The sequence below is a fragment of the Ranitomeya imitator genome, chromosome 9 (genome assembly GCF_032444005.1).
Source record: "Ranitomeya imitator isolate aRanImi1 chromosome 9, aRanImi1.pri, whole genome shotgun sequence".
Lineage (NCBI taxonomy): Eukaryota > Metazoa > Chordata > Amphibia > Anura > Dendrobatidae > Ranitomeya > Ranitomeya imitator.
In genome coordinates, this window is record NC_091290.1 from 86,530,229 (window position 1) to 86,548,885 (window position 18,657).

The 18,657-nt window shown below is 42.8% G+C and overlaps 1 protein-coding gene across 1 annotated transcript in view; it reads right to left on the reverse strand.

The window, feature by feature from the left end:
• LOC138648852 (solute carrier family 13 member 1-like) overlaps positions 1–18,657 on the reverse strand; it is a 98,691-nt gene that overhangs the window by 48,034 nt on the left and 32,000 nt on the right. Inside the window, exons 4-9 of the mRNA XM_069738806.1 lie at positions 18,244–18,419; positions 17,416–17,452; positions 10,462–10,507; positions 9,912–9,950; positions 2,585–2,733; positions 409–528 (exon numbers count right to left, since the gene is read on the reverse strand). Coding sequence (XP_069594907.1) covers positions 409–528; positions 2,585–2,733; positions 9,912–9,950; positions 10,462–10,507; positions 17,416–17,452; positions 18,244–18,419 — 567 coding nt within the window. The remainder of the gene's footprint in view (positions 1–408; positions 529–2,584; positions 2,734–9,911; positions 9,951–10,461; positions 10,508–17,415; positions 17,453–18,243; positions 18,420–18,657) is intronic.

The following is an 18,657-nucleotide window of genomic DNA, read 5'->3' on the forward strand; positions in this document are numbered from 1 at the left end:
TGTGATCTGAAACATGCAGTGACTGCGACAGTGTCACAAATGTTTTCAAAGGTGTTGGATTTTCTGTCACTGCTTCCAAGCGACACAATTGCCATGGACTGCAATGCAAAATCGCATGTGTTAAATGACTTGTTTGCAACTTTGCTGATTTACAGCAAAATCACAGCTCTGAAATAGTCGCATTACAGCAAGTCACGACAGGTTGCACAGAGGTTTTTGTGGCATGACTTATCTGATAATTGCTGCTGCGCAACAAGTTGCCTCTTAGCTCTAGCCTAAAAGTGATGGAACCTCCAATGAACATGTGAGGAGAGCCAGACCTCCACTTTCCGAACCCCAGATGGACATGCATTCCCATTTCTTACACCATACGTATTCCCCAATGTATTACGGCATTTGAATACTTACCTAAAACCCAAGAAAAGCCAGTTAATCCACATCCAGGAAAATATTAAGATGATGAAGGCAATGGGAAAAGAGAATGCAATCCAGGATCCAAAGTTTACAAACTGACATCCCGGGTATCGCCTGCAGAGAAATACAGAGAGGTGTGAGTACATCAAATCTCCAGACTAGTACACCATGATGCCAGGGTCTACCTTTAAAGTGTACCTACCATTTCGGATCACTTTTTAAAACAAAAACTAAAATAAAATGCTGTAATATTTAATATTATATGCCCAAGCGGTTCGTTCATTACACTTACTGCAGTTTCGGCTCAGGCATTTCAAAATGTTCTTGCTCACATATGGCTGAATGGGCGAGTCTTCAGCCCAGTGACATGTGCCCATACTTCATGCTCAGCCTCAGCTGCCAATACTACCCACAATGCTTAGCTGAAGTATCGCGACTGCACATTAGCACAGCCTATGAGAATGTTCCCAGGATAAGCCACACCCCTGATAACGTGACGGCTGCAGTTTTCCCTCCCGCTCAGGATCAGGGGCTGATGAATTCTCACCCTGCAGTGGTCAGGGAAAGTCAGGCATTTTGTGATGAATTTGGACAACCCACTTATTAGCTGTGTGGCGCTATGTAACTAGTTCATATTTCATTGGCCTATTGCCTAAAGCCGTGGGGCTGTAAATGCGGCTAATGATCCTATCCTGCCATTGGTGCTGCGATTATTTTGATTACATCTGTATATGTTCAGATGTATACAATATAACACTATTACAGAAACAATGCCTTGTAGAACAGTATTTGTGCTTGACCAATAAAATGGCGGCATTTTGGATGACAGCAGGTGGGACCTTACCATTCGCATTACAGTATTGTGGATTGATCGATCATTTGATCTACTGACTGTGAAAATCAATTATGTTTGCCTACCATTGTAAGGGACTTGCAGGTGGAGTGCGCACTGCTCTATGCCACAAGACCTCATTGTTAGCATCTATGCAACATAAACTACCGTACTTCTGATTATAGAAAACCTGTCAGTCTACTTCTAACGAGACCACGGTGATAATATAAGAGCACACATTACCACCTCTAGAGGGCAGTGTCAGCCCCCACAATCCAGTAACACTAGCTGACCATTACTGATCAGTATGAGGAATGTCGGGGCAGCATTGCCCGATTCTCAGGCTCTTTCCACAATATTAGTCCAAGCTCTGAGACTGAAATCCTAAACTAAAGTTGTCAACTGCAATCTTTTTCCAAAATTGCTGGCGGTTCTGGTAGTTGCCACCTTAAGCCCTACATGTCAGAGGCTTTTGTCCACGTTGTTGCCTATGGAAACGTTCTGTAATTCTTTCAGGACAGGTCGCACATGCTCAGTTGATAGCAGCTATTCTCCTATAGCAGGTGCACGCTCACCCTGCACTGAGACAGCTCATGAGAGGTGGCAGTCCTGGCAGCCATGGTCCTTCCAGATTGCTGCGCTTGGTTGTGACACACGAAGTTGAGGAAGCACAGAATGGTCAGCCACTAAACTAACTATGTTTTCTTCTCACATCATGAATGTGTCTGCCCATACTTGTTAGAATGGACGCCTCCTCCCTACAAAAACTACGTATATAAATACAAGCAGAGCTCAGCTGTCAATGTATACTGCTCTGCTACAATGAAAGCTGCCCTGTGATTGGGTGCAATGGGAGACCAGAGAGGACACAGGAGGGATACACCTCAACCCTGGCAGAACTAGAGGACTACAAACGCTTACTACACAGGGTGGTGGGACACAATTCTATTTATTGGGAACAGTGGAAACTCTGCCCGGTGACACGTCTCCTCCAGCCAGCTCTGCCCTGGGGGTCACCAGATGGCAGCGTGGTCAAACAAGCCGCTAATGTATCTGGACATGGCGCAGAGTCTGAAGAAGCAGGGGGTTGTGGGAAGGGTAGTTTACAGTGGGCGCATGGGCAGCACTGAAGGACCACCCACTTCACACTGAGCAGCCAATTATAGAGGAGACAGAAAAGGTATGAAACAAGCCAGCGAGGACCTGAAGCATGGCGGCGTGAACAAAAAAGAATGATTGCAGGAGAACACCTTCTAATGTGTGTCTGAGACACATGAACTGTGCTACAGAGAACAATGCTAACATGAAACAATGCAGGAAATGTGGAAGACCACTCACGTTTCAAATTGTTCTATGAATATGAGGTTAGTTGAGGTCCCGGTGAGTGTGGCCATTCCTCCAATGGTGGAAGAATATGCAATCCCCAGCGAGAAGGCTTTGCACATCATGTGATCACGTTTCGTCCTATAGAACCGTCCAGACTTGGTCTGCACAAAAACCATGCAAAAAAAAAGCATTAGAATACTAATAAGACCACCTCCCCATCCGGCCACAGCTGCAGCCAATGTGTCTCGTGTACCGGGCTGGGTTTTCTACACCGCTTGCCTACTTGTACTGACATACTCGAGCTTAGAGTAATAACACTTCACAGAACTTCTTTTGGAAAAGCAGGCTATACTCTGTTATTCACTATCAAATGCAACTGGAGTAATAATTAAAATATAGCTTTTAATGTATATATTAAAAAGCAACATAAGCATAAACATATGATTTTGTTTGCTTGTGTGTTCCTTTTGTTGCTATATATATATATTTTTTTTAATTTAAAGCTATATTTTAATTATTGCTCCAACTGGATTTGTCAGTGAATAGTAATTGCAATAGTGATAGACAGTGCGACTCGGCCACTATACTACATGTAACAGTGAATGCCATGCGTGGGCACTCTTATTTCCAGCAGATCACACTGTGACATGCTTCTCTCAGCTCAGAGAAGTTTTGCAAATACCAATATATAAGATCCCAATATATTTGTTTCCCCTGGTAGTAATGGATGGGGCTTAGATTACTAAGTATACATATGCCATATATACAGTTAGGTCCATATATATTTGGACAAAGACAACATTTTTCTAATTTTGGTTATAGACATTACCACAATGAATTTTAAACAAAACAATTCAGATGCAGTTGAAGTTCAGACTTTCAGCTTTCATTTGAGGGTATCCACATTAAAATTGGATGAAGGGTTTAGGATTTTCAGCTCCTTAACATGTGCCACCCTGTTTTTAAAGGGACCATAAGTAATTGGACAATTGACTCCAAGGCTATTTCATGGACAGGTGTGGGCAATCCCTTCATTATATCATTCTCAATTAAGCAGATAAAAGGCCTGGAGTCGATTTGAGGTGTGGTGCTTGCATTTGGAAGGTTTTGCTGTGAAGTAAACATGCGGTCAAAGGAGCTCTCCATACAGGTGAAACAAGCCATCCTTAAGCTGCAAAAACAGAAAAAAAAACATCCGAGAAATTGCTACAATATTAGGAGTGGCAAAATCTACAGTTTGGTACATCCTGAGAAAGAAAGAAAGCACTGGTGAACTCATCAATGCAAAAAGACCTGGGCGCCCACGGAAGACAACAGTGGTGGATGATCGCAGAATAAACTCCATGGTGAAGAGAAACCCCTTCACAACAGCCAAACAAGTGACCAACACTCTCCAGGAGGTCGGCGTATCAATATCCAAATCTATCATAAAGAGAAGACTGCATGAAAGTAAATACAGAGGGTTCACTGCACGGTGCAAGCCACTCATAAGCATCAAGAATAGAAAGGCTAGACTGGACTTTGCTAAAAAACATCTAAAAAAGTCAGCCCAGTTCTGGAAGAACATTCTTTGGACAGATGAAACCAAGATCAACCTCTACCAGAATGATGGAAAGAGGAAAGTATGGCGAAGGCGTGGTACAGCTCTTGATCCAAAGCATACCACTTCATCTGTAAAACACAGCGTTGGCAGTGTGATGACTTGGGCATGCATGGCTGCCAGTGGCACTGGGTCACTAGTGTTTATTGATGATGTGACACAGGACAGAAGCAGCTGAATGAGTTCTGAGGTATTCAGAGCCATACTGCGTGCTCAGATCCAGCCAAATGCAGCAAAACGGATTGGTCGTCGTTTCATACTACAGATGGACAATGACCCAAAACATAAAGCCAAAGCTACCCAGGAGTTTATTAAAGCAAAGAAGTGGAATATTCTTGAATGGCCAAGTCAGTCACCTGATCTCAACCCAATTGAGCAGCATTTCACTTGTTAAAGACTAAACTTCAGACAGAAAGGCCCACAAACAAACAGCAACTGAAAACCACAGTAGTGAAGGCCTGGCAGAGCATCAAAAAGGAGGAAACACAGCATCTGGTGATGTCCATGAGTTCAAGACTTCAGGCAGTCATTGCCAACAAAGGGTTTTCAACCAAGTACTAAAAATGAACATTTTAGTTAAAATTATTGAATCTGTCCAATTACTTTTGGTCCCTTTAAAAACAGGGTGGCACATGTTAAGGAGCTGAAACTCCTAAACCCTTCATCCAATTTTAATGTGGATACCCTCAAATGAAAGCTGAAAGACTGAACTTCAACTGTATCTGAATTGTTTTGTCTAAAATTCATTGTGGTAATATCTATAACTAAAATTAGAAAAATGTTGTCTCTGTCCAAATATATATGGACCTAACTGTATATTGATATATGCACACATTTATGGCATAACGGTCCACCCTGAGGTCAGTGGTCGCAGCAAAACATAAAGAGAACTGTTGGGTCATGTGAACACAACTTTTTCAGGCAGGAAGGCGTTTTTCAAGAGGAAGGTGCTTTAGGCTACTTTCACACTTCCGTCTTTTTAGATCCATCACAATGCGTTGTTTTGGGAAAAAAGGAATCCTGCAAATGTGCCCGCAGGATGCGTTTTTTTCCCCAAGCAAGTCACTATTACATAGAAATTTCTATGTTCATTCTTGTGAGCATTTTCTGGCTGATTTTTCATTTTTGGAGCACACATGCCTGAATAAGACGTCGGGTGCTCATAACTTTATAGTAGGGAAAATATGAGCTAACACTGGATGATGTAATAAGCCTGGCAGTAAATAGCAGGATGAGATATTGGTCTATGAAAATACTCCCAAATCACACGCAGAGCCCAAGTACAAACCACAAAGCCTCTTACTCCAGAATCGTTCATTGCGGACTGTGAAATCATCATGTATGTCCGTGCAGCTGAAACCTACGTAACCCTTGTTGAGAGTCCAAATATGGGAAGTACTCTGATGTTAGGCTGCCTTACAGCGGTGCGGATTTCCTTTACTAGGACATTATCTGTATAGTTTGTAATACAATCTCTCTACACCGCGCTCCAAATTATTCTGCAAATGCTATTTTTCTCAGATTTTGATTTTACTAAGTGATTGATGCAAATGAATGTAGTGTTCAAATCATGCACTGTTCCGAGTATAAACCCCCCTGATAACAGTATTTTATTTTTTCAAAACTAAAAAACTCAAAATGTATTGTTCCAAATTATTATGTACAACAGAATTTCTAAGCATTTTGTAGGTTCTAGAAAATTGAAAATGGTCATTTGTTGAATTTGCATCAGTAAGAGATCACATTTACTGAAATCAAAAGCATCCTAACAGGCTAAGTTACATGTTAACATAGGACCCTTCTTTGATATCACCTTCACAATTCTTGCATTCATTGAACTTGTGAGTTTTTGGAGAGTTTCTGCTTGTATTTCTTTGCATGAAGTCAGAATCACCTCCCAGAGCTGCTGTTTTGATGTGAACTGCCTCCCAGTCTCATAGATCTTTTGCCGGCGTCACACTACCGTGTTTTACGCACGTAAGAGAGGTGCTGAAAATACGGATTGCATACGGTACAATGCTTCTCTATGGCCCAGCTCCTATCTGCCATATTTTACTGATCCGTATTATACGGTATTCTACGGCCATAGAAAATCGCAGCATGCTGCGTTTGTCACCGTATTGCGCAAAAAATACGCCACAGAAAGTCTATGGGGGCGAGAAAAATACGGATTACACACAGACCAGCAGTGTGACTTGCAAGAAATACGCAGCGGTGTTAGAGAGAAAAGCCGGCAATTCGGTGCGGTGTCCAGCGCTAGATAGCTGGGAAAAAAAAAATCAGAAAAGTTCCCAGGCTCGAGTTCATATGAGGACAGCCAGCAGAGGGCGCATCACCGCGAATGAAGGTAACTACAGATCATTAACCTACTTTACATTCATTCGCTGGGGTTTTACAGGCACGAACACAGCTGCATTATAGCAGAGCTCCTGCCTGTAAAAAAAATTAACCCCTTCAGATGGATTTACATTGTGGGACGTGACAGATCATCGGAAGGTATGATATATTGTTGTTTTTTTATTTTTCCTTTGTTACAGAGTGAGGGTCTTCAGGTGGATTACCAGGATAATAAAATATTCCAACAACCTGTGTTTTTATTTCATTAAAAGACTTTGTAATAATGTGTTTGGTTTTTTTTAACCATTTCAGACTTATGGATTAATAATGGATAGGTGTCATAATTGACGCCTCTCCATTATTAATCTGGCTTAATGTCACCTTACAATAGCAAGGTGACATTAACCCTTAATTACCCCATATCCCACCGCTACACGGAAGTGGGAAGAGAGTGGCCAAGTGCCAGAATAGGCGCATCTTCCAGATGTGCCTTTTCTGGGGTGGCTGGGGGCAGATGTTTTTAGCCGGGGGGGGGGGCAATAACCATGGACCCTCTCCAGGCTATTAATATCTGCCCTCAGTCACTGGCTTTACTACTCTGGCGGAGAAAATTGCGCGGGAGCCCACGCCAATTTTTTCCGCCATTTAACCCTTTAATTTAATAGCTAGAGCGCCCAAATTTTGCACATACACACTACTAACATTAGTAGTGTGGAATATGCAAAACAAATGGGGATATGACATGGTTTACTGTATGTAAACCATGTCTCATATCATGTCGGGTTTAGGGAGGAGATAGCAAAAGCTGGCAATTGAATTACCGGCTTTTAAGCTATCTCGCGCTGGATGAAATATTAATATATATGTCTACCGATACACACACACACAGATTATATAGATATATATAGAGAGAGAGAGAATATATGTTGTTACGATTTTTTGAGAACATGGATCCATTGTATGCCCGTATGTCGGTTTTGCAAGCCTGCGAGAAAATCACGCAGTACGGGTGCCATACGGATTACATACGGAGGATGCCATGCGCAAAATACGCTGACACACCCTGCCTATGGAGGAGATACGGACCACTATTTTGGGGACTTTTCTGCGTATTACGGCCGTAAATTACAGACCATATTTTTATACGCTGGGTGTGACGCCGGCCTAAGGTTCTCAATAAGGTAGAGGTCAGGGGAGGATGGTGGCCACATCATGAGCTTATCTCCTTTTATGCCCATCGCATCCAGTGACTCACAGGTATTCTTTGCAGCATGAGCTGGTGCATTGTCATCCACAGCAAAATCCTCTTCATGCATGACAGTTCTTTTTTCGTTTGTACCATGGAAGAAAGTGGTCATTCAAAAACTCTATTTACTTTCCTGAAGTCATTTTCCTACCCTCAGAGACCATAAAAGGGGCTTCCCACCTCTCTCCCCATGATTCTGGCCCAAAATATGACACGGCCATCTTCATGCTGAAGTCGCCGCCTTGTTAGAACATGGTGACCATCCACTACTCCATCCATCTGGACCATCCAGGGTTGCACAGCACTACACAGTAAACAAGACTGTTTTAAAATTAGTCTTTATGTATGTATTGGCCCACTTCAACCTTTCCTGCTTGTGAGCACTGTTTAGGGTTGGCTGAATAGCAGGTGTATACAAAACTGCAAGCCTCTGGAGGATCCTACACCCTGAGGTTTGCAGGACTCCAGCAGCTTCAAATACCTGTTTGTAGCTTTGTAATTGTATTTTGGCTGCTGATCCCGTAATGAATGTATCTGGCAGAAACCTTCCTCATTATGCCTTTATCAGCCACAACCTCTACACAGCACGATGATCACGCTTAAATGGCGCATCCTCATAGTGAAGACATTGGGGGATTAAGAAATCTGCAGTCACACAGAATGACTGTAGAATTGCTAATTTAGACTAAACGCTTTAATTAATTTGTGAAATATCAAATGTTTTTATACCTTGTCCTTGGCATTACACCATTTGATACTTTTCTGCACCAGAGAGATCCATTTTCTTTCCCATATTGCTTGAAACCTGTGGTTTGCTTAATAATGTGGAATGTCGTTCTTAAAGGGATTTTCCCAAGAAAAAAATTAATTCTAATCAACATTTTAATCAATAGATCTTTGAATAATAATAATTTCCACAAGTGAATGCATTTAAAAAAAATGTCCCCGTGCTGAGATAATCTTATACATGTGCTATTGCTGTGTACTGTGTAATGTCTGACCGTGCAGAAACATGGTCTGATCATACACAGCTCCTGGGCAGGGGAGGAAGCAAAGAGAGGATAAGCACCCCAGGGAATCACAGCTCATTCTTTCTTTGAGGTAAAACATTGATTAAAAACAGGCAGGGAAAGGTTTTACCTAAAAAAGAATCAGCTGTGATCCCGTACTGTAATGACTGTATATTCTCTTTTGCTTCTCCCCTCTGCCCAGGAGATGTGGTATGATCAGACTCTGTCCCTGTACGGTCAGACACAGCCATTACACAGTACACAGCAGGGCATATGCATAAGACTATCTCAGAATAGGAACATCTTTTTAAACACATGCAACTGTGGAAATTATTATCATTCCAAGATATATAGTTAAAATGTACTTTTGTTTGTGAGAAAACCCATTAAGGCTATGTGCGCACGTTGCGTATTTGCTTGCAGAAATTTCTGCAAGGTTTCTGCATCTCTTGGCAGCAAAAACAATGCAGAAAAATATGCTGCATTTTTGCATGCATTTTTTCCTGTTTATGAAATGGGTCAAAAACGCAGGCAAAAATGCAAAAATAATTGACATGCTGCAGAAAAAAACAAACGGACAGAAATTTATGGATCATGTGCACAACACTTCAGGATTGTCAATGAATTACCTTGCATAAGTATTTCATTGCGTTTTTGGACCATATCTGCGCAGAAAAAAAAACAGCAAAAACGCATCAAACACACAACATGCGCACATAGCCTTAGTAGATTTCCTTTAATTGAGCTCAAGTGGCAAAATAAGTATCACAGGTGTTTGAGGTTGATAGCAGGGATCCAAAGACCATGAGACACAATACCATCCATGAGTTTATTTGAAAGGGCTCATACTCACAAGCGAGAAAGTCGCACTTCAATACCCGGCACTGCACCCGCACTCAGGAGCAGAGCGTGCGGCTGCATGTATTGCTATGCGGCCGCACGCTCTGATTTCAGTGCCGGGTATTGACGTGGGAGACTCATCCGAGTTTCTCGCATGTGAGTATGAGCCCAAAAATTACATCTTTATAACCCCTATATCGAATTTCTATGATAATTTGTAAGGCGGTGTATATGCCATACTAAAGTACAGGACAGGGTGAGACAACCCTTCAGGCTTTTGTGACATCTGCACATAGGACTGGCTACCTGTTTGGAATATCGACGACTGTCAAATGCTGGTTCCTCCTGCAAAGAAGAAAGTTTTTTGTCATTAGATGTAGAAATCAGATAGCAATGGATGTCAGATGCAATTTAGCCAAACATGTAAGAGAAATAAGAAAGCAACTGCACAAAAGAGAAAAGGTGATAACCTATTATATTATGGGGAAAACAAACATCTGCTAAGACATGTCAGGAGACTGGACAAGTCCTCTTTTAGGGACACTGAGCGAAAGTTTCCTCAAGCACAGTAGCAATTCACGGGACCATATTGAAAACAGGAAACTTTGCATGTTTTCATTAATCTGCAAATTATGAGAAAAGCAACATTATAAGATACTGGACGCAAAAGTAAAAATTATACACTATGGAATAAGAAAAAAAACCTCATTAGGCAGGGCCTGTATTTTGAAACACAAACATACTTTGATGAGAAAAAATGAAAAACTAAACAGTAACTTTTCCACTGATGAGGTTACAGGACCCTCTCAGAGGAGACATAAATAGGAATGACTGAGGCTGCGCTGATCCAACAAACCTCATTTTCTTCGGTGTTCGAGATTCCATTATCCAAAATATTATTGCTGAAACAAAAGTAAAAAAATGGAAATTCAAATGTCAATATCATTTTCTTAGTGGATGTTCAGGCAGCTTCCAGCTCCCACTAGTCAACATAGAATTACAGCGGCAGAAATTATAGGTAAGGATATGCTCGCTCAGTTTCAATTGTATATTTTATGCAAGTCCCTGTCACACAAGTGTGGCAAAATGTAAAGTGAAAACTTTCCATCCAGGTAGAATTTATTAGCTATGAATGTCACCCAGCATAAGCCCTCATACACTGGCAAGTGCTGGGAGCCAGTATGGAGACACTCGAGTCCCTGCAGCTCTAGAGGCGTCCTCTCTAAGTGCCTCCATACCACGCTGTATTACAGGTGAGCTCCCCTAGAAGAAAACAGATCTCTAGGATATGGCAACTGATGGAGATGAAAACGGTCAGAATCATAGGCAATCTAGAATGGGAGATGTAGAAATACTCCATAGACTCAGAGGTTTGTGTTGTCCTAGTGTAAGAGGGGAGATTCGCCTTTGGTACACCCTTAACCCTGCTGTTCTGTTGGTCAAAAATGACCGACTTTGAACTTCAATATTCTTTAAAATATTCAAGATGCGGCTCTGAAACCCGTGGCCGACCGACCCATCCTCATTTAAGTCAATCAACCACAAGTTTCAGAACCGCATCTTGAACACCCCAAAAAATACCAAAGTTCAAAATAGGTCTCCCCAGACCGAACAGAACAGCAGGGTTAATAATAAATTGCTCTACTGACCCCTGGTGTCATGTTATTCCATATGCTCATACTAATAGCAGGAGGGTTATAATAACGCACACTTGAAAAATACAGAAAATATCATTACCCCAATGTTTGCCAAATAGACTCATCTATAAGATGCAATTTACAGGACTCTACGATAAAAGCAGGGAAAATGTCAGCTGTACCCGCACAACCTCATAAGCTTCTACTGTGAGATTTGCAAGCAACTTCCATAAAAGTTATTACTTCACACAGTGCCGCTCACTAAGGGTGCATTTACACATAAAGAGGAGTTTGTGAAAACTAGTGCTAACCAACAATAGCAACATTTACCTTATGTAAAACATTTATATGGTTCTATAGAATGAAAGGTGTATGTTTGTTTCAGAGCTATACACCCTTTTGAGGTCGCTTGTCTTTCCACTGCGGACGACTGGCAGATGCCCATTTACACAAGAGGATAAAATACCAACGAACGATGGATTTTAGGACAACAACAAAAAAATATGACTCAAAAATAATCTACTATATAATTGTCTAAGGGTCACTTCCGTCTGTCAGTCTTTCTGTCTGTCTGTCACGGATATTCATTGGTCGCGGCCTCTGTCTGTCCTGGAAATCCAAGTCGCTGCTTGGTCGCGGCAAAACAGCCACGACCAATCAGCGACAGGCACAGTCTGGAAGAAAACGGCCGCTCCTTACTACCCGCAGTCAGTGGCCGGCGCCCGCATACTCCCCTCCACTCACACAGGGTTAATGCCGGCGGTAACGGGCCACGTTATGCCGCGGGTAACGCACTCTGTTACCGCCACTATTAACTCTGTGTGTCCCCAACCTTTTACTATTGATGCTGCCTATGTGGCATCAATAGTAAAAAAATGTAATGTTAAAAATAAAAAAACAAAAATCCTGCTATACTCACCCTCCGTTGTCCGCTGAGCCGCGCGTGCCTGCTGCCATCTTCCGCTCCCAGCAATGCATTGTGAAATTACCCAGAAGACTTAGTCATCTGGGTAATTTCGCAATGCATCCTGGGAACGGAAGATGGCGGCAGCCACGCGCCTATCGCCGGAGCTCCACTGGATCCCAGGAGGTGAGTATATAACTATTTTTTATTTTAATTATATTTTTAACAGGGATATGGTGCCCACACTGCTGTATACTACGTGGGCTGTGTTACATACCGCGTGGCTCTGTGCTATATACTACATAGGCTGTGTTATATATTACGTGGCCACTGTTATATACTGCGTGGGCTGTGCTATATACTATGTGACTGGGCAGTATACTACGTGGCTCTGTGCTGTATACTACGTAGCTGTGCTATATACTATGTGACTGGGCAATATACTACGTGGCTCTGTGCTGTATACTACGTAGCTGGGCAATATACTACGTGGCTGGGCAATATACTACGTGGCTCTGTGCTGTATACTACGTAGCTGGGCAATATACTACGTGACTGGGCAATATACTAGGTGGGCTGTGCAATATACTACGTGGACATGTATATTCTAGAACACCCGATGCATCGCATCGGGCCACCATCTAGTAAATATATAATGTGCTTTTATAATAATGCCAGAAGTCAAAAGCAAATAGATGATCAGAGAGAAGACATTATTATAGGGGACTTCAACCACCCCGATATAAATTTTGGGGGAAGAAACCTGCAGAACCAAGTAAACAGGTTTTTGACAATGGTTAAAAAACAATAAAGACTTCTCAACAATAATTTTTCACAATTGGTGCAGAGCCCAACACGGTGGGGGGCACTTCTAGATTCTAATCAATAGACTGGACAGAATATTATCGAGAACCAAAGTACACAAACAAATGGGACATTTGCATAACCATCCTGAATATGACCTGAGCCCAATATGTACCCTCTGGGAATAAACAAGCTAGAAAACCGCTATGACTAAATAGAGCTGTAAAGGGCGCAATAAATGACAAAAAGCAAGCGTTTGCAGAACTAAAGCAAGAAGGGTAGTGACAAGGCATTAAATAATTATAGAAAAAATACATTGTGTAAAAGGCTAATCAAGGCAGCAAAGATTCAGAAAAGATAGAAAAAGTCCCTGAAAAATATTTAACAACAAACAGCAAAATACCGTACTTAAAAATTATAGTGTTGACCACCTAAAAAATAATCTGGGTAAAACAGTGGAAGGGTTTGAGGGAAAAGTGAATCTATCAAATGCCTTCTCCTCCATAGTGCTTTTATCCAAGAAAATCCCCATGAAAGATAACATGATCAGGAAGACCATAAATTCTTCATCAAATATCACCTGCTTAACCTGGCAGAAAGTATGGCGTCGCCTCAAAAACTGTAGACAAATGACCGAGCCTGAATGGCATACCCTCAGAGTATTGGAGGAATTAAGTGATAGACCATTATTTCTAATATTCAAATATTCAATAATTCCAGGGGCAGTATTAGAGGACTGGCGCATAGCAAATGTGGGGCCTATATGCAAAAAGGGGAGAAAAACGGAGCCTGGAAAGTATAGGCCGGCAAATGTAAACTTTAATATGGGCAAAATCTTTGATGGCTTTATAATAAATGCTATCCTGGAGAACCACAATAAAAATAACTTCATGACCCAACACAGGTTTATGAGGGACTGGTTTTGTCAGACTAATCTGAACATTTCTTTGAGGAGGTAAGTTCCAGACTGGACCAAGGTAACACCGTGGATGTCCGCCATCTGGAATTCTCAAAGAAGTTTGATACATCAAATGAGATCAACGGGACTAGAGGAAAATGTGGGTGTAACTGGGATAATAACTACCAGCAGGTGATTATTAATGAAAAACACCCGGATTGGGTCACAGCTAACATTGAGGCACCACAGTGGTCAGTATTGGGCCCTGTTATTGTTAACATATTTATTAATGACTTTGTAGAGGGCATATAGTGCAGGATTTCAATATTTGCATATGATGCTTAACTCTGCAAGGTAGTCAAGCTGGAGGCTTGGGCTGAGAAATGGCAAATGAAGGTAAAATGTAAATAAATGTAAGGCCATGAACTTGGGCAACGGAGATACAATTGGTTTAAACCAGTCAAAAGATTTTTTTCAGTGACATGTATGAACAGCAAACCCACGTTTAGCACCAAGTGCCAGGCAGCTGCTGCCAAGGCAAATAAAGTCATGGACTACACTAAAGGAGGCATAGATGCTCATGACAAGAACACAGTTTTGCCTCTATACAGGTCACTAGTGTGGCCGCACTTGTTTGTAATTTGGAGCTCCAGTGTATACAGTACAATATCTTAGGCTAGGTTCCCATTGCGTTAATGGGAACGCGCTAACGGACAGCGTTGCACGCCGAAATTAACGCTGTGCAACGCGTCCGTTAGCGCGCCTATTCACGGCAATGGGAACGCGCAGCACTAGCGCGTGCCATGTTCGGCACGCGCTAGCGACGCGCCGGTGTTTCCTGGCACGCCGCAGACGCTGCTTGCAGCGTCTGAGGCGCGCCCGCGGTCCGTTCCCCGCTCTCGCAGATCAGGGATCTGCGCGAGCGGGGACGTTACCGCGACCCCGGGACGCGGCCCCGTTAAAAACATTGCGTTAGCGCAATCCGCTAGCGCTAAACGGATTGCACTAACACAATGTGACCCTAGCCTTAATGTGACAGTCTCTAAACTTGTCAATGCACATGTCCAACTACTCAATATTTCAGCACAATTTGCTATTCTCCAACAAGGAACTTAATGGTGAAATTCACAACAGGTGTTTGAACCCGAAACTTATTGGGCAATTCATGGATCAATTAGAATTGGTAATAAACAGCCCTCCACATCATTCTGTTCACATTTTGACATCATGAGACCAATACGACACCTAGCAATTCATGAACAGTACCTCACCATTGCGAGGTCTCAGCAGGATATTCTCGGACAGAAGTGGCCACTGAGCTCAGAGTGTCATCAGAAGGTTGCCACAGAGATACAGAGAGACTGGAAGAGTCACAGAAAGGCAGAGAAGTGGACATCCTTTGGCGACATCCCACACTGATGACCACTTCATTTGGAACAATGCCCTTTAGAACCAGATGATGAATGGCACACAACTCCTGGCACATTTAAATGAGGTGAGAGGCACCCAAGTGTCACCTCAGACCATTTCAATAAAAAGCTGGAAGGAAAGTAAAAGCACACTAGGTTCTTATCTGGATATTAAGAGATACCTCTAATCAGATTTTACCAAAGTATATACTTTTGTGGTTTCCTGATGAAGGAGTCACAGCACTCCGAAACGCGTTGAATAAAGACACTTTTTACCTAAATATCCATTTGGACTTCTATCTTTCAAGCAGCGCGGAGTTAATCCACCTTTTTGTCCCATTTTTTTTTTTTACCTCAGACCATTTGAAATAGTTTGCATCAGAGTAATCTGCACGCTAGATGACCTGCAAGGTACCTGACCACACCACCAGGCACAGCCACATGGGCCAAGGAGCATCTACGCTGGATGAAGGACCAGTGGGCCTCAGTGCTGATAACTTATGAAAGTGGACTAACGCCAAGAAGAAATGATGGCCACCAATGATTTTGCAGACATCAAGGAGAGCGCTATGCACCAGCCACTGTTGTCACCAGTAGAGCCTTTGGTGGTGGTGGTGGTCTTACAGTGTGAGCAGGTGTCTAGTCAATACAGAATTGCCATACACTTTGTGAATGGTACAGCGACAAGCCCCTACTACTTGGATAACATCATTAGTCCAGTCATTGTGCCTCTGCATAAACACCACAGGCCTAATCTTATCTTTATGGACCATGCCCCAACTCAAGAGGTCTCATCATTAAAATAAATCGACAGAAACCATTTAATTGTGGAATAAAAATAGCCGTGAAGTTTTATTCTGGGTTACATAAATACTCTTAAAATGTCCAATAAATAATTTCCACATATCAGATGTCCAAAATTCCAAACTTCCAATAACCAAATCCACCCATAAATGGGTGATTTTTCCCACAAATAAACCAAATAAATAACATTAGGGAACGGCTGCTGGAAACTGAGACACCTCGTATTAGTGGCCCGTGCTTTCTTCAGCCCTGAATGGGATCTATGGGATCAGCTGAGTCACTGTGTAAAGACATTGACCATTTTGTGGGGTATACCCACCACTGTTTTATTTTAACAAATTGTTTGAGATTGGGAAAGACGACTTAAATGCCCTAATTTCATGATAAAATATCATTGTAGCGAGAACTATTTATATTTTCAATAAATTGCACCTGAAAGCCATCTGTCCCTAACGCTTTGTGAGTAGTGTAGATCTTTCTTATGACCTTTTTAAACCAAGGCCTGTGACTGACAAGGGGGCCTCCTTTATATCATGGTGGGAATGGTTGATTCACTAAATGAGGGTCTGGATGCCTTTCATGAAAAATATAATATTATAAGGTATTGCTACTAAAGTTAATGATAGGCCATCGATCTAGGGCACTAGTCTGATGACCATACATGAGAAATAGTGTTTCCCCTAATATGGGGCAGTCAGGCTGCTCTCTGCACATTAGATTGTCACCAACATTTCTCTATTGTGCAAGGCCAGCTCAATAGTTCTGTCACACCGTGGAACCATAACCTGGATTTCTAGGATTACATAATCTTTTACCCCATCAATTTTGTAAAACATATTAAAGGGAATTTGTCACCATGGCTTTGCTGCATCATCTGAGAATAGTATGATGTAGGGGCAGAGACCCAGATGCCAGCTATCTGACTTACTGGACTGATGGCTGAAGTTTTAATAAAATCGTGCTTTATCTGCTATAGATCTACGAGTTCTCTGAATGCTGCGTGCTGTATAACCCGACCCACACCACGGATTGACAGCTGTATACTCAGTGCATAGGCAGATAACTGCCAATGAGTGGTGGGGATGGTTTATATAGAGCTCATAAATATGGAGAACTACAAGACAGCAAGTTTACTAGTCCTCTACTGATAATCTTCCTGCTGATAAATTATTATTATTATTTTTTTAAACTACAGCAAGCAGCCCAGTAAGTGGTACATCGCTGGAATCAGGGTCTCGGTCTTTACACTATGTTGCTCTCAGATTAAGTGGCAAAAACCTGGTGACCGGTTCCCTTTAATATGGAATGTGGCATGTAAATGGATACTTTTAGCCGGACTAACAGTTTTCCTTACCTTTCAGGAAAAGATGCAAGATCAATCTTCGTACTGTCTGTAAATAGGAAGCACAAGCAAGAATACATTTAAAAAAATGTAAAAATGAAAAAAGAAAGAAAGAACTGGCAAGCAAAGCTGATGTCAGAAGTTTTCCTCCATAGGAGTTATAAATGAAATAATGAAAGCTGCAGGTAAAGACACAAGGAGGGGAAATAATAAAAGAAGAAACGCTCTGTGTCACAAACCCAGGATTATTCATGTAAACAAAGCTGTGCCTGGACAGGCAGGGTGCATGGGCAGGCAAGGTGCATAGCTCGGCACAGGCAGGGTGCATGGCCCGACATGGTGCATAGCTCGGCACAGGCAGGGTGCATGGCCCGACATGGTGCATGGACAGGCAGGGTGCATGGGCAGGCAGGGTGCATGGACAGGCAGGGTGCATGGACAGGCAGGGTGCATAGCTCGGCACAGGCAGGGTGCATGGCCCGACATGGTGCATGGACAGGCAGGGTGCATGGACAGGCAGGGTGCATGGGCAGGCAGGGTGCATGGACAGGCAGGGTGCCTGGACAGGCAGGGTGCATAGCTCGGCACAGGCAGGGTGCATGGCCCGGCACGGTGCATGGACAGGCAGGGTGCATGGGCAGGCAGGGTGCATGGACAGGCAGGGTGCATGGACAGGCAGGGTGCATGGCTCGGCACAGGTAGGGTGCATGGGCCAGCACAGGCAGATGAGAGGCATTGGGTTTGGGTCAGGAGACCTGATAATTGTGGTCAGTACTTGGACCGTGATGGTATGGCCTCAGCTATTCACACACATGTATACATTGCATTTTTTCTACGTGCCTTCGTTGTTTGGCGGCGGGCTCGGACTAGTGTTGGTTAAGGCTTTCTCCTCCGGTGCAGCGCTGTTCAGCTGACACAGAACCGCATCCACGATCGGCATCACCATGGCAGCTGTAGATGTATTACTCAACCACATGGACAACAGAGAGGTGCAGCTCATAAATCCTAATAAAAGCCTGAGAAACGGAAAGACAGGATTTATTAGAAGACAAGAAGAATTCAGTGTAGCTAGAGGAATAGTGATGACAAGGTCTCAGCTATTTTCCTGCACACAGCGCCACTACATGGACCCGCTATGGCACTGCAGACGTGGCCCATGGCTGAGAGCTATGATCTTTCTGGAGGGAGGAAATAGGAAGAAACGTTCTATAATCTGAAACAAACCCTTATAAATGGAGCCGGTATCGGCCAGAC